Genomic DNA, 17645 nt, shown 5'->3' on the forward strand with positions numbered 1-17645 from the left:
AGCATAGTAGGAAAAGGCAGAGGGAGGGCTTAACGCTGAAACTCAATGTGAAAATTGTTGCTGGGAGCATTGAGTAGGTGTGTAGCAGTGGTAGGATTCAAAAAAAATTACTACCAGTTTGGTGGGTGTGGCTTGGTGGGCGTGGCAGGGGAAGGATACTGTAAAATCTCCATTCCCACCTCACTCCAGGAGGAAGGATACTGCAAAATCCCCATTCCCTCTTCACCCCACTAACCTGTTTTCCAGCTCCATTCTCCTGTGCAGGGCAACCAAAGAAGACCCAGCCTATCGGCTGGGACTTGGGAGGCAGAGAATAGATGGGGGTGGGGACAGTCAGAGGTGGGATTTGCCGGTTCTCTGAACTACTCAAAATTCCTGTTACCGCTTCAGACCCTGCTAAATACCATCTCTGGTGTGTAGGACAATCGTGACCCTATAATTGTCATCATGATACATTGGTCCCACATCAAGTATTGATGCTTTATTCTGTGCCAATATATCAGGCAGCCGGATGGCCATGTTTGAAAAGATCTCCTTACAAAGATCTTGTAATGCTATATAATTTTAATATATAAAAAGTTTAATATCAAATTAAATGGTTTATTCAGGATTGACATAGTACAGCTTCAAAAGCGGTGACAAATCCCCTTTCCTCGTTTTCCATTCTGTGTGCTATTTGTAACTGGTGGAATTCTCCTTCCTTTGAGCTATGTGATACTGCTGAAGCCGTCTTGCCAATTCTTCCACCTTCTCAATGCTGGAAATGGAGGCATTGCTGCTGCTGCTGTTGCTACTGCTGCTGCTGCTGCTGCTATAACTGGTAGCCTGATCAGAGGTGCTCTGATGGTACATAGATGTATAGTGAGAGCCCCAAAGATCCTGGTGTGGCCTATAGTCAGAAGCCCTTGAAGACAGACAGATCTTTTCAGCGCTTGAGGAAAAACTGAGTGGGAAGGTTTTGGAAGCAGCTGCCGGCACAAAAGAAGAAGAAGATTAAGTGAGAAAGAATTGAGTGAGAACAGTGGAACAGTTAGCCAGAGACAACAAGACACATCATTAGCAATGCAGGCATTCCTCAACTTACAACTTATTCCATACAGAGACTGTTCAAAGTTACAACAGCATGGGAAAAAGTCATATTTTAGGACCATTACAGCATCCCCATGGTCACGTGATCAAAATCCAGACACTTGGCAACTGGCATGTATTAGTGATGGTTGCAGCCTGCTGAGGTCATGTGATCATCTTTTGACAAGCAAACTCAGTGGAGAAGTCACATTCACTTCACAACCGTGTTACTAACTTAACTGCAGTGATACACTTAACCACTGTGGCAGGAAAGGTCATAAAATGGGGCGAAACTCACTCACTTGTCTTTCTTTGCAACAGAAATTTTTATTTATTTATTTGTTTATTTGTTTATTTATTTATTTATTTTGTCAAAAGCTTACAATACAATAGAAATAAGAATAAACATATGTTTAAATACAAGAAATAGGAACTAATAATTGGGGACAATAGGACAAGGACGGGAGGCACAATTGTGTGCTTATGCACACCCCTTACAGACCTCTTAGGAATGGGTGAGGTCAACAGAGTTTAGTTTGAGGGTAAAGGAGTGCGGGGTTTGAGCAGGTAACAACACAATCAGGTAGTGAGTTCCAGGCACTGACCACTCTGTTGCTGAAATCGTACTTCCTGCAATCGAGTTTGGAGTGGTTTACATTTACTTTATATCTGTTGTGTGCTCTTGCGTTGTTGTGGTTAAAGCTGAAATATTCATTAACTGGGAAGACATTGTAACGTATGATTTTATGTAGTAGAACTGCTGGGCTCAATTGTGATCATAAGACAAGGACTACCTGTAATGCAAACTATTCTATAGAATAAAGGGACAAATGAACAAATCTGGCTGAAATAAATATAGTTTGTTTAGTGCCCATTTAAAGTTACGACGACACTGAAAAATGTAACTTATGACCATTTTTCATACTTAGACTGTTGAGGCATCCTCGTGATCATGTGATCAAAATTCAGATTCTTGGCAATTGATTTATATTTATGATGGTTGCAATGTCCCAGAGTCACCTTTTGCGATCTTGTTGACAACTGATGTCAATGGGGAAGCAAGCCAGAGTCACTTAATAACCATATTACTAAATTAACAATTATTTCACTTAGCAACAGAAATTTTGGGCTCAATCAGTCAAGGTCTAACTGTATGGAGCTCCTCCATCAGCAGTAACTTCTGAAATGGTGTGACAGTAAGCATGATGTTATGGGTCAAAGAATGCCTGGGTGGAACTCTGCTGTCATATATGGCAATGTGATGGATGGATATATAGAAATGTAGAAAAAAGCTTTCAAGGTTTTCTTTCACTTGTAACCACGAACCAAAGTCCTTCAACCACGGATGGGAAGCCAAATAGCTCTCAGATGTTAGATTTCTAACATCCATAGCTAATAGTGAAGAACATTGAAAAAAAATGCTTCCCAACTTTGGGAAGCCATAATTCCCCAATTCTTGAATCATTGGTTTTAATAAGATTTTTGTTAACATATTAAAGATCAAGGAGCTACTAGTGTGAAGATTAGAACACAAGAGAATTTATGAGTTGACAATCAGAACTTGTACGCTTCTTGGCGATCGTTTTACTGAGCAATTTCATGGTCTGTTTCTAAATTTATCCATATGTTTGCGTTGACTTCTTGGATGAGAAGAAGCTTCTTGGATATGAAGCAAAATGTTTTCAAGGAAAAAAACAAGGAAGTCCAATTGCCTTTTGAAAAGCACCTTTGGGATTACCAAAGTCAAGACTATTAGGCCTGACTTTAAAAGTTTTTAAACATACTTTTTGAAAGTAACTATCATATCTCTCTTGAGTCTTAATAATAGGATTCACTGATCATGATAAAATCAATTAGAGATCCTAAACCTATTTTTAAAAAATGTACAATTATATAAGAAACATGCCTGATTCACACAACATGCTGAGACAATTGTTTGAATTTCCATAAACTGCTCAGCCCATTTTATCCTAATCTAGTGTAAACTCTTTCAATATGTGGTGGCTTTGAATTTGATTTAAAACAATGCATAAACTCAGTTACTATAATGTACAGTATAAATGTTGGCTTAGTATTACTATATATCCTACTAATGTTTTACAGAAACCTTATTGAATCTCACAAACCACCCACCCCCACTCTAAATAATCATACAATGCACTGAATCACAAACTAGAGATATTTTAGTCTTCTATGATGCACAAACACAATTCACATGGTCAAAATTATGGTTCAATGTGTCATGTAAATTCACAAAATTGTGGAATGATTGAAACGAGAAAACCATGGTTAAGAATGTTTTATAAACACATTGTGTTTTATTGTTATCATGTGTTATGATTTTTGTGTACAATATTACAATAAAAGACTCAAGAAAACATTGTATTAATAAAGGGAAGTAAAGTTAATGAAACTACAGACCAAGGAAAATATAGTAATATAATACGATGTCAACAAGATTATAATTTAGACAAGAGATGGATAGTTTCTAGTAAATGGAAGGTGCAAACATTCCATCAAGACAGCAAATTTCAATACTAACTCATTCATTTCAGAATTTACTATTTAAAATTCATCTTCTGCAGTTCTACAAAACATGCAAAACTAAAAATGAATATTTATTATGAGTCAGGTGCTATCATTCTGCAGCATAATAACTCTGAGTAGTTCCTAAATTAAACCATATAACTGTTAAAAATTACTTGTCTACTTCAAATGGAATACATTGCAAAAATACATTGGTCATTCTTTATGCAAGACATAAATCACTATCCATGGTTTATGATCGTTTGATTTGTACACTGCACTAAAGCTAACGTGGTAAGTGCATTTTGGTTTAGTGTGAAAAGTGAACCCAGACCTAATGTGATGACTACAACTTGTTCTACAAACCTTGATTAAAATTTTTTGGGTGAGATTGTGTACAAACTAAGTCATTTAGTTTGACAAGAGAAATCATAAAAAGGGGCAAAATTCACTTAACAAATGTCCCACTTAGCAACAGAAATTTTGGGTTCAATTGTGGTCATAAGTTGAAGATTACCTGTTATTTGGGGTTTCTGAGTCTTCCTATCAGATCTATGATTTCAAGAGTGATGCTGGCAGGAGCATAAACTGAACATTTAGATGTGTTGGGTGGCAGATGATGATATCAACTTAAAGGTCACTTATTTAATTACTGAAGAAAAGCATCAAACTATCATAAGTAGATTTTGAGATTGTAAGGTGGTCAAGGCAGAGCCAGAATGACATCAGATCACTGATGGGGCCAGTATTGAAATAAGTTTCTCATTTAATAGGGCACAAACCATTGTAACATGGTCTGTGAAAAGTATGAATCAAAGAAATCTGAAATTAGTAAAATTGAAATGTGATATATTACATTCCATGTTTTTTAAGAATAAGCACTTTAATAATAAATGTAAAGGCCAATCAGAGTAGGATAATTTTTTTAAAAAGATAATTATATACTAAACCATTCAAGGGATGGCCATACAAAGGAATGAATGACAATGATATTTAAAAAGGACATTGTTAGATGTGTGTTTGGCTAAAATTGAATGTAGTATAGAATCATCTTCTATATACTACAAAAACTCTTGTTCCTATAACTTTTAACTGGGTGTAACGTTGCATCCTAGAGCAAAAAATTTTGAACCAAGTTGCCTCAAATGAGCTGACTGACAGAATGTGTCCAAAATCTGGGAACCAGATGGAATTGGAATTTGGCATAATTTATAAAACATTTCATGACATAAACATTATCATAAAATGATTTAGGAGCAAAGTACAAAGTGTCATAAAACATTTTCTATTTCCTATATTTATATCCTGAATTTTTGTGCGGTGTTTCCAATGTGATTCTGAAAAGTTATTTGGAGTTGGAGTCTTATCTCAGCAAGAGATAAGAGATATTTTGAAAACCAGTGGGGGGGGGAAATCACAACATTTCAAAGAGGAAAAGATCAAAGTGGCTTTTTGAACAAGGCATGTGATAAGCAGAGAAACAAGGAGGATGGAAGCCTTGCACACACTGTGTGTACACTGATGTTAATACAGGTAGTCCTTGACTTACAGCAGTTTCTTTAGTGACCATTCAAGGTTAAAACACATTTACGACCATTTTTCACACTTATGACCATTGAAGCATTTCCATGGTCAGATGTTAAAAATTCAAATGCTTGGCAACTGACTCATATATATGATAGTTGCAGTGTCCCAGAGTGTTCTGACCCAGGCTTCGTCCAAATTAAGGAAACGCAAACTGAGTGTAAAATCAAACCTTCTTAATGCGACGCTGGGAATTCATTGCATTCCCAGCCAAAACTCATTAGACACAATTCTCTGAGATAAACTCATGCCTTTCAGGGTTGCAGAAGGCTGCCAAGAAACAGGTCCACTTAATTAGAACATATACCGACAGAAGTTCCAGCAAAGACAAACCAGAGCTTCCAAGGCTTCAATGAGGAATCAGAATCTAATGAATTTCTTTGCTTCCTGCAAAGAGCACATCACCAAGGACTGACTTTTATCCCTGATGGGAGGGGTAATCATCTTCCAGCCGTATCCCCAAGTCACTCCTGCTGCTTCAACTGCTCTCACCTTCTCGCAGCTCTGCGCACACGCGCACTGGGAAAAGGCTCCCTGGGGTCCTCTGCTTTGCTACTGCCAGACTCTGAAGGCAGCATCCCACTTCCAAATGGTCCTGGCCCCATCCCTGCATCGGACGCAGGACCCCCATCCAAGTCCTCTCCAGAATCCCCGACTGGTTCCCTTTCTTCCTCACTGTCCGATACCTCTGCCATATGCACCAGCTGCCGGTGAACCACAACACAGGATCATGTGATCACCTCTTCTGACTTTCTGACAAATAAAGTCAGTGGAGAAGCCAGACATACTTAACAATCGTGTTACTAACTTAACAACTGTGTGATTCACTTAACGGCCATAGCAAGGAAGGTTGTAAAATGGGGCAAAATTCACTTAACAAATGTCTTGCTTAGCAACAGAAATTTTTGGTTCAGTTGAGGTCATAAGCCAAGGACTACCTATATTAAGCAAGAATGAGGAAGGTTATTTCAACCAATGGAGGAATATTACAAGAAAAGAAAAATGAAAGCTATTTTTATAAAGACTGAGTCAATTTGTGCTTAGGATACGAATATTCAAGAATAAGGCTAATATCTGGTAGAGGCAAATGAGATGAAAGAAAGATGGAAATGCTATACTGACATTAGGGGCATTCATAGTAAGTCAATATTTCATCAAAATAATGACGTATTTGTTTGCGACAGTAAAAGGGCAGCGCTTGTGTCACAATGTAAGCTTTGTCACTTGTGTAAACACATGCTCTATAGATGCCTATCACTGAAATCTTTTTAAATTAGACTTATAGACTATTATAGACAAAATGGGATAGTATAATGGGATTAAATTTAAAAATCAATTCCAAGAGAAAGTGAGGTACAACAGACAACAGGTCAGGTAAAGATAAAATACTCATGGGATAATGTAAGAGACAGAAGAGGCAGTGGAAAAGCAAAGACTGGCAAAGAACATGGTATACATCTGTTCTGAAAAAGAGGAATGCAAAAGAATGCTCAATTTAGTGAACCATTGCACTAATTTCTCACGCAAGCCCCGTTTTCCTAAAATATTACAAAAAAAGAGCTGCAGGTAGAGAAAAATGCCAAAGGAACAATCAATTTAAAGAGAAACACAAGATCAAACAGCCAATAAAAAAGAGATGACAGAGAGGAAAAGAGTATATAATAAGATCTATCTTTCCTTCATCGATTTCAACCCATTCTTTGAGGGTATAAATCATGCCTGAATGTGGAATGTATTAAGGTTAATGTGTGTGGCAGATATCTTTCTGACCAAGGACAGAACCTCTGAATTTGCCAAGAGTGCTATGCTTTGGAAGAAGAACTAATCAATCAGTTCTGAACCAGATAAAACTGACTGTTCATGAACCAGAAAATAACACGCTGTGGGCATGTTAATTGAGTAGATGATGGTCCAGAACAAATTATTCCATTTAGTAAGGTTTAGTGAGGAATAGAAAAAAAATAGATAATGGCAGATAGAAATGATAAAAGGAATTATTGGAAGGTCTCTGCTATAAAAGAACGCCCATCTTATCATTGGAACAGTAGTTGAGTTAACTTGGGTCTATGTGCATGTAGAATGTATATGTATGTATACATACACATGAAGTAACATCTGGACAATCTAACTTTTGGGCTATGTAAGAATCTATAAAATAAATGGCAAAATTCCAAATATAAATATACTAAGACAAAAAAAAATCAAGTAGGTAATGGATAGAAAGACCTAATGAAGCAGTTCCACTTCAGCTACATTTGAACTTATAACCTGCTTTACTTTTTTTTCCTGTTTACTTTCTGTACCTGTACTGTCTTTTTTGCGACGAACAGTGGGTGACAAACTATTTCCTCTTCGTTTAGTTCTGGGGGCAAACATCTCATCACAGACAGATGAGGTCCACTCTTTACAACGCTCCTTTTTGCTGTTATCTCTTCCTCTGTTGTTCTTCTTTTTCTTCTTCTTCCAATCCCCTCCTACAGAAATAGATTTTTTCCGTCTCTCGGCATCTGCTGTATGGATGCACCTTGGGGCCTTTACATTTGGTCTAGAATTCAAAGGAGGAAACAGAATGAACGTAGGTAGGGTGCACCTCAAATTTCCCCCAAGATTTTATTTATTTTGTTTATGGAATGACAAGGAGAGAACTACAGCAGTAGTTCAATATATTTATATCTGTCCTCTATTCTATTCATTATTGTATCTACATTTCAATACATTAATGATAATCCCCATCCTACATACTTTCCATTTATGGTTAAGTATCACATTGCAATTCACATATTACCTCTCATATACTCATGACTGAAGAACAATACACTCTGTTCTTCACCTTCCGCTAACTACATATCTTCAGGAGGGACACATGTAGCACAGTGATGGAACTATGGGCTACCCACCTAGCCAGCCAGATCAGCTGAATTAAACCTCGTGATCAGCAGATCCTCTTTGCATACTTCATACAGAAACTAAACTAACAGTCCTTGCTGTAACAATGCTGCCATTAATCCTACTATTACATACAGTCTTTTTTATTGTAAGCATAGATATCTACAGGAGTGGAAGGGAGCAGGGGTGGGATCCTACCAGTTCACACCTACTCGCTAGAACTGATCGTTAACATTCTAAGCAGTTTGGAGAACTGGTTGTTAGAAGAAATTACTGGCCTAATCCTGTAAGGAAGGCAGGAAGGAAACATTCTGGTGTTGCTTACAGAAACTGCCTCTCCATTAACCCTTATTACATTCTTAGCAGGACTAGACTTCCTGTTTCAGGAACGTCTCTGGAGTTTTTTCCCCCTCCTTTGCTGGTACTTTGCTTGTGTAGAGTGACCATTTAAAGTTACAATGGCACTGTAAAAAATGACTTATAACCATTTTTCACACTTACAACTGTTGCAGCATCCCCACAGTCATGAGAGGCCAGGCAAGAAGATGCGTGCCTCAATGTGAGTGATACTGAGTTGGCCACACTCAGCCAATAACATGACCACCAAGCCATGTCCACCCAGTCACATGACCACCAAGCCATGCCCACCACCTAAGCCATGATCATAGAATCGGTTGTTAAAAATTTTGGATCCCACCCCTGGAAGGGAGCATCTGATGAAACCTGTGTTGTGAATTATGATATAATTTCTGACATTCCTTAGGTGTATCAGAACAACAGGGAAGAAGAGGGTTTTTGTTGACACATCACTGCGCAAGTGTCATGTTTTGGTCATTATGGCTTGCTGCAGATGCTTATGGCAGTTAGCTAAATTTTAGCAAATATATTCTCCTGCCCTCAGTGCAATTCAGAAAATGTTTGAGGCTCATTTTGATAAAGAACTCCTCCAGATAATAGCTTTAAAAGGATTCAATTATTAAATAGTACGACTATTTTTCAAATAAATTGGATTCCAGCCATAATACATTAACTAGAGATGCCCTTCTGGGAATACAAGATATTGCTCAATAAAATAGAACTGAAATGGAAAGGTATAGCTGTGATAGTGCAGAGCATTACATGATAGTTCCTGATAGCTCTTGAAAAATAACATAAAGCCCAGTGTCACTGCTAGAATTTCTTCCATTTCTCTATAACAAAATTCCGAATTTTTAACAGGTCTTGATTACTAAGGCTTGAATGCCTCATTCTTTACCCTGAGATCTTATGAGATCTTTCCCCCTATTTCATTTCCAACAACTATCATCCTCAGTTATTTGCAGCAGGCTGGTAGTTTTTCTCAGAATCAGTAAGAATTTAGTTTCCAATGCAAACAGAATCCACAAAAGACAGAAGTCATTGGGATTAGTGTTCATACTTTCTGAAATGAAGAATCTGTTAGAAGTATTGATAGTTACATGAGCAGTTTTAGCAGGAACCTGATTTAACAGATGTGTCTGTATGCATTACAGGCATTTAATTTATACAATGAAAAGCATTTATTCATGCTCACATGAGGTAATCCATCATCTTGGTCATGTTGATGTAGCAGCAGGAACAAGTGTACCTTCTATGACTAATTTTAATAAGCCCATTTCGTACACAATGATCCTACAACAAAACATTTTTTTAAAAAAATTAATTTCTGATTTGTAATATAATGAGGTATAAATCATTCAAATTAAAGAAATGTATTACACAGCAAGAAAAAAATGGTGAGCTGATTAACTGTAGGGCACAATGTACTGGAGCTCAATTTCTCAGACTATTTTAAAAGGCAAAACTATTTTACTAAAAATAGTTGACTATTCTTCAATCTTCCACAACAAAGATTATTACTACAGTAGACATCTTCAAAATAATGTCAAAAATACAATTGTTTAAACAAAATATTGAATAATCACTCTGTGTTATTAATTATGTATGTTTCTTATGCTAGATACTGATTTTACCTATTTAGGGAACTGAAGTAGAGACAACCATCTTAACTTCATCGTTTTGGGGACAAATTGGTGTCAAAAGCAAAATACGTCACCATTTTATAATTGCTTGCTATTTTTATTGCTAAGAATTTTTTTTTTCTTTTGTAATCCCTTAATTTGGGATAGAGTCAGGGTGACTGAACGGAGCTGAGATTTACTGGCTGGATGCTCTCCCTGACACCTACATGGATTTCACAGCAAATATCTTCTCTTTGCACCCTAATAGAGAAACATCTGTTGCTGCCTAGGATTGAACTCTCAACCTTCCAAGTGGGAGGGGAGCACCTCCACCTCTATGCCACTATGCCACTTGTTTTATTGCTAAGAAATAAAGATACTGAAAAGAAGAAAAAAATACCCAGAATACCAGAGATGGAAGTGACCTTGGAGGACTTCTAGTCTTCTAAAATATTGTGTATATTGAAAACTCATCATTAAATCTTATTTATTATTTTTCCATTGTACCAACAAAGAGCTGGTTATAAATAGGGAGTAAATATATTTTATATACATATTTTTAAAAATCCAGGGTTATAAATTTGAGGTACAACTATTTTCATAGATTTAATAGTATCTAATATTTCGGGAAAAGTTCAGCTAAACAAAAGGCTTTGTTGTATGTAGCTTTTTTGGCTGAGCATCTTAGTAACAGAAATATTATTTTGTAGCACCTAGTTCAGTTGAGACTAATTTACCCACCATTCCCTTGTTCCAATATTCTTGGAATTAAATACATATCTGTTTTAAGTGCCTTGCATGAATTAAGGCCCCATTTAGCAAATATAAACACTTTATATAATTTTGGCATAGATTGTATAGAATATGTAATTAGAAGTTTTTATTTTCCTTTGTCTTGTTTATAAATTTAAAATTTTAGTGAAGGATTTGCATTAATACAACCATGAAAAAGAGGAATTCTTCAAAATAATTTTCATGTCTTTTATGAAAGCTTTAGTCTTTAATAATATTTTTTAAAATCACCAGGATAAAATTCTAAGTTTTTTTCTCCTCATCCTCCATTATTTTGGGGATATAACTATTACACTAGGATCTACTTTGTCTATCTGATTAATGACTGAGATACTTAATCATCAGGAACAAGTCTTAGGTGAGGAAAAAGCATATTTTTGAAGGAAAGATTCAAAAGTCACCAGGAATCAATAAAATTAGTGCTTGTGGCACTTTCTAGGTAACACACTGCAGGAATTTAAATTAAGAAAAGACCAAAGAAGTTGTATGCTTTCCATTTCATTAGTTAATTAATTGTTCCTCAGCTTTGACAATTTTAAGATGTATGTGCTTTCAGAATTCCTCAGCCAGTATCTTAGACTGCTGAGGTTGAGGTACACTGAATTAACCAGTCAAAAGATGAGGAAAGAATTCCTTCCCTAGTAGAACGTTGAACTGGTACATTGCCATTCCAGCCAGATATGGGTTACTCATTGACTGCTTACCTTTTTATTGTTGTATTTCAAAACTGTGTATAGTTTATCATCTAAATCAGCTTTATTTGGTATTGCTATGACAACAGCAGGGACATAATATTCTTCACCTGACGGTTTCCTTATTCTGGTGAATACATAATCTCCAACCTGTTTAATAATAATAATAATAATAATAATAATAATAATAATAATAAGTAGTAGTAGTAGTAGTAGTAGTAGTAGTGTGGGTTGAACACACCAATCTTAAATGTAACTGTCCTAAGGTTTTAATGTTTGAATTTCAAGAAAGACAAGAACCCAATAAGAGTATACAAATGTATATACATATTTTTAATTAAAAATTTCAACCCATGCCTGACTCTTCTCTGCAGTTAAATAGCAATAGCACTTAGACTTATATACTGCTTCACAGTGCTTCACAGTGCCTTACTCACTAAGTAGTTTTAGAGTCAGCATATTGCTCCCAACGATCTGTTTCCTCATTTTACTGACCTCGGAAAGATGGAAGACTGAGTCAACCTTCAGCCAGTCAGAATTGAACTCCTGGCACTGAGCAGAAATGAACCTATACTTTATCTACTAAAAAGTAAAAATAGATATATAGCTTTTGGTGCAAGCTAACGGTAACTATCTAATGGTAACACCAGCTGTTTGGTTACTGTGGTTCTTTCACTACAAAGTTCATTGATTTGTGGGTATACTAAGAATTATGGAAGTTTTGTCAATTATTTTTAACATGCATCTTTACACTTTGCCACCTTTTGATGCTACTACATATAAATAGAGCGGTGTAATGACATGGTTTTACAATTGTTTTATAAAACTCATAGTTTTATGAGTTTTGTAACCTTTCATTTTCATGAGCCACCTAAGATTTTGGATAAAGATGAATGAATGAATAAATGAATGAATGGCCATCAGAATATAGAGTTTCCATCTTCATTTATAAAATATGGAAAATAGAAATAAATCCAGGTATTTATTAGATTATAACCTCCAATGTAAAAAGATGTTTACAATTCTGCATGGGATCCATACTAGTTTGGGTGTTTTTGTTTTTGAAGAAAAGAAAAAAAATGAGGGGTCAATTTACTTTATAAACATGCAATACCAGATGTGGTACATCATGTTTTTTCACACAACTTTGCCCAACTCTGATACTTATCTGAAAATTAAAACTACTCAATTTCATATGGCTCACTTCCAATTTGATATGGTGAGCTGCATCTTGCAAACAGCTTTGCGCACAAATTGAAAATGAACCACATCAAATCACAGATGGAGACTGTTGATCAACACTAGCCATTCTTTTAAAAAAATCTATTTAAATTTGCATGGAATTGTTGTTCCAGAAAAGCTATTTCCCTTTCAACTCTATAATAACTTTTATCAAACATTTGTGCTTTATAACAACCCAAACAAAAACTATTCTAACTTTCAGGGAGAAAATTGCAATGATGTCTATAGCAATTCCTTTTCCACGATGATCAGCAAGGCAGAGGGGATTTGATCAAGCTGATCAAGACTGCAGCGTGGGAGAAAAATAGGATAATTCCCTCTCCCATTCCTCATAACCCAAATCTTGATCCCTAACCTGTCTATGCTAAAGCCACGTATATAGTAATTATGATTTATTACTGTATGGAACAATTAATGGAAAATTATGTATTATTATTAATAGAGTTCCCTTTCATTCAGTAAATTATGAAGAAATATTTCTTTTTAATAAAGGTAGCTGAATTTTGTAGACCTAGATACAAAGACTAAATGAAAGACTAGGGGTGACATGATAGCAGTATTCCAATATTTGAGGGGCTGCCACAAAGAAAAGGGGGTCAACCTATTTCCCAAAGCACCAGGAAGCAGGCCAAGAAATAATGGATAAAAACTAATCAAGGAGAGAACCAACCTAAAACGAAGGAAAAATTTCCTAATAGTGAGAACAGCAAACCACTGGTTAATAGCTTGCCTTCTGAAGTTGTGAGGGCTCCATCAAAAAAAAAAAAGTCTAAACAGCCACTTGTCTGGAATGGTATAGGGCAGTGAATGCCTACCCTTTTTGTTGTTGTGTGCTGAAAGTGTATGCATGCACGCGCAAGAGTGTGTGCACGAGCCTGCACCCATAATGCAATGCACATGAGAACCCCCCACGCTCCCCCATCCACATGCGTGTGGGACCCCCCATGGTCCCCCCACCCCCTTCCCATGTGCACACGTCTCCTGCATGCACCCACCCCCCCACGCATGCACGGCAGATACCAAAAAAATCAGCTGGCTGACGGGAGGGACATGCTCGTGCGCAGTGCAACTGAGTTGGGGTGACGGCTTGCATGCCTGCAGAGATGGCTCTGCGTGCCACTTCTGGCACGCATGCCATAGGTTTGCCATCATGGGCATAGGGTTTCCTGCTTGAGCAGGGGTTGGACTAGAAGACCTCCAAGGTCCCTTCCAACTCTATCATTCTGTTACTCTAGTCCACGAATGTCAAACTCGCCGTATCACATTTATCACATCACATGACGTTTTGTGACGTTTTCCCCATTTGCAGAGCTGGGGTGAGCACGGCCTACGCGTGACGCATCCAGCCTACGGGCCACCAGTTTGACACTCCTTCCATTTTCACAGGAATGAAGAACTTTCTGGATCAAACTGGACTTTTAGCATACCGCTACAGTAAACCAGCTGTTTCTGATCTTGCATTCACAGAGAATTTCCAAATGTATTCAAATAAAAAGCATATTGCCTTAAAAATCACCATCCAACCTAAACCTAAACTTGTCTTGAGAAATAGCATGTTACTTACTTGCAAGGGTGGACAAGCAATCGCACCTCCAATAAACAAAATGAACTTCAAGGGGACAATCTCAGTCTGCCCATTAACAAAATCAACGAGTGCATAAAATGATGTGATGCTCCTCACCACTGTTCCTGAAACAAAAACATGGTGGAAACCGCCACAATTCAAATTGCATGCAGAACATCCAAATACATTGTCACATTTCATCACCATTCTCGCTATTTAAAAGGAATTTAAGTAATGGAACTGAAAAGGTCCCCACCTGGAGAAAAAGCAAGAAAACTACTGCTCTTAAAGGTAATCCCACATTATGAAGAAAAGATCATGTGGGATTAAACAATATGATCTGTAGTTCAATTGATTCAATGTGATAAATCATTTTTCTGGCCCCATCAACAACTGGACTTTGAAGAGGGCTGAGATGAAGATTTTAAGCTGTTGTTTGTTTATCAATCAAATTTAGAAATTGTCCATCTCCCTCACTTTCTGGGCTGAGTACAAATAAAACCTAAAGCATTCAATATTCCCAAACAGCCTCCCTATCCAAATACTCGTACTAACCAAGCCTGACCCTGCTTAGCTTCCAAAATCAGATGAGATCCGGATTTTCAGAGTAGCATGACTGTTTAAGGAATTAAGGAACTGGACTGAGGGAGAAAGTTCAGCCACATATCTAACAAAACTCAAAAGGGTTGCATGAATACTCCTCCACGATGGAAGAGAATCTTCTTGTTTGGAGTTGGGTGTTTTTAAAACTATATAAATACCGTGTTTCTCCAACAATACGGCTTCCCCCAATAAAAAGTCCCAGCATGTTTTATAGGCATAAAATCAAATTAAGCCCCTCCCCCCAAATTAAGGCCTATATTAAACATGTGAAATGGGGGGAATGGCGGGGGGGGGCTTGCCTTAAGGAAGTATTTTTGTTGCATACCTGGATATGGTGCTGCCTGCGTTGACTTCGGTGTTGGTGGGGCACTTCGTATCAGGAGACCTTCCACCACCATTGCTTTCGCTTCTCCCAGGGCTGCCAGGGCGTTTAGAGCAACGCTGCAGCATTTGGCACAGCCACGCAGCATTTGGCGCAGCCATGTGTGGCCAGCCAGGGCTCCTCCCTGCAACCGGAGTCCGGCAGAGACACACGGCTTCAGGCGCTCCTGTCGCCGCCTTCCCTTCACCTTCGAAGGCAAAGCCAATTCTTTTAAAAATGATGCCCTACTACCGGTACTACAAAGCCTTCCCTGCCCAAGAGGGCAGCCCAACCCCACGTGCGGAGACAAATCTCCCAGGGAAGCAGTGCAGGATTGGCCGACCCTGGGAGAGGCGCCCAGCTGCCATCCCTGCCTGGCGCCGGGTAGGGCATCATTTTTAAAAGAATTGGCTTTGCCTTCGAAGGTGAAGGGAAGGCTGCGACAGGAACACCTGAAGCTGAGTGTCTCTCCGGACTCTGGTTGCAGGGAGGAGCCCTGGCTGGCCACGCGTGACTACACCAAACAACGCGGCATTGTTCTAAACGCCACAGCAGCATGGGGAGAAGAGAAAGCAACAGTGGCAGAAAGTCTCCCGATACAAAGTGCCCCACCAATGCCGAGGTCAACATCCAAGATGTCGCCACCCACCTGTCTGAGGATGCAAGTGGGGGGGAATTAAGTCACACCCAAAAGATGGCCTAGCCCGGCCTTATTTTGTGAGAAACGTGGTATCTAAATACATACATTACCTCATCTGAAATATCCCTGAAACCTATTTTCATGTTCATGCATAAAATTTGATAGATATTTAGCTGGCTCTACTTCCAATTTCATATCCGCAATTTACCAATGGCAAATAATTGAAAATATACCAGTATGTATTCGCACATTAAACAAATTATACTGGATCTTTTAGTACAGGGATTTTAAAAGTTTTTCAGGCCCTGAAACCATTAGGCAAAACAATACATTCTTGAATCTCTGATCAAGAGGTAACATTTTTAGCAATTAGAAAACTGGCTGTGTTTGAATGTTCCCTTTTTTGTTTGCCCTTAGTCTTATGGAATCCCATCAACTTTGAAAAAAGCCTGTTTTAAGTCATTCTCGCTTTTGGAAACATTATGGAAAATTGAGGTATGAATTGAAAGACAAGAACTATATTAAGATCTGGGAACCAAAGATAATCTCACGGGCAATGGCAACTATACAAAGGAAAATTTTAAGGTCAGCACAACTCCCAACCTTCATAATAATATACATATTCCCACTCTTTTCCCTGCCATGAATCATTTTTTGTTTCTTCAGTTCTGAAAACCACAGCTGGATATTAAGCTTTATTCAATCAAGCAGAAATATAAACCACTCAGATAACTTCACAAGACCTCTAAGAAAACAGGAATATTTATTGAAGAAAGCCAGGAAGCATAACCAACTACTGCAGTTCAAGACTAGCCCTATGTAAAGATACAATTATCTCACACCCTTCTATTGTCTTACCTGCCACTTGACTACGGATCGTCCTCAATGTAGAAACACAATTGAGACCAGAATTTCTACTGCTGAATAATGGAAACTAATCTTTTTTTATCTTTTTGCCACAATTATTAAGCAAATCACTGCAATTGTTAATGTGGATCATTAAGTGACTTTGCTTGTCAGAAACAAGCTGGGATGGTCACAAAAGGCAATCACATGACTCTGGGATGTTGCAATCGTTATAAATACCTGCTGGTTGCCAAGCATCTGGATTTTGATCACGTAACCATGGGGATGCTGCAACAATTGTAAGTGTTAGGACCAGTTTCACCCTAAATCACTTTTTTCCAGTACCATTGTAACTTTGAAAACCGAGGACTACCTATATTTGTCTCATTTGAATAGGCTGGCCTGTTTTCCTCTATCCTTTGTTTTGGAAGTGGTCAGATTTACTCTTTGTCATTACTACCTGTGTGAGAACAAACTCTCACATTGTGGAATTTTTAAAAATAGTTTAGACCGCAAGCGTACATCAAACACACTGCTATTCATTACAGTTGTGAGTCTGAAAAAAGTTGCCTTGGCATTAAAGAACCCACTTATGAAAGGTAACAGTAGTGGCACATTTACAGGAAAATTTATAAAAAAATAGGCTTCCTTGATACACATCTATGAAGTGCTGTACTTGTGTCAAATGGGAAGCACATCTTCCAAAATTCTGTCCAAAGCAGGCAAATATAATATCATCGAAGCCTGTTCTTTCAAATTTTTACTTTTGCTTCCAGTATTCTTTTTTGTGTTTAGATCTTAAAGAGTTGCAGTAAACTCTATTATGTGTACCTGTTCTCAGAAGTGTTAGCTGAATGTTGGA

The 17645-nt window shown here is 37.8% G+C and overlaps 1 protein-coding gene across 1 annotated transcript in view; it reads right to left on the minus strand.

Annotated features, from left to right (window-relative positions):
* Positions 1-586: 586 nt before the first annotated feature.
* Positions 587-17645, minus strand: part of VWA3B (von Willebrand factor A domain containing 3B) — an 81204-nt gene continuing 64145 nt past the window's right edge. Inside the window, exons 24-28 of the mRNA XM_087938455.1 lie at positions 14334-14458; positions 11540-11677; positions 9617-9714; positions 7482-7723; positions 587-968 (exon numbers count right to left, since the gene is read on the minus strand). Coding sequence (XP_087794581.1) covers positions 673-968; positions 7482-7723; positions 9617-9714; positions 11540-11677; positions 14334-14458 — 899 coding nt within the window. The 3' untranslated portion in view covers positions 587-672. The remainder of the gene's footprint in view (positions 969-7481; positions 7724-9616; positions 9715-11539; positions 11678-14333; positions 14459-17645) is intronic.

This window comes from Pseudonaja textilis, chromosome 8 (assembly GCF_049901715.1).
Source record: "Pseudonaja textilis isolate UNSWEBS1 chromosome 8, rPseTex1.2, whole genome shotgun sequence".
Classification (NCBI taxonomy): Eukaryota; Metazoa; Chordata; class Lepidosauria; order Squamata; family Elapidae; genus Pseudonaja; species Pseudonaja textilis.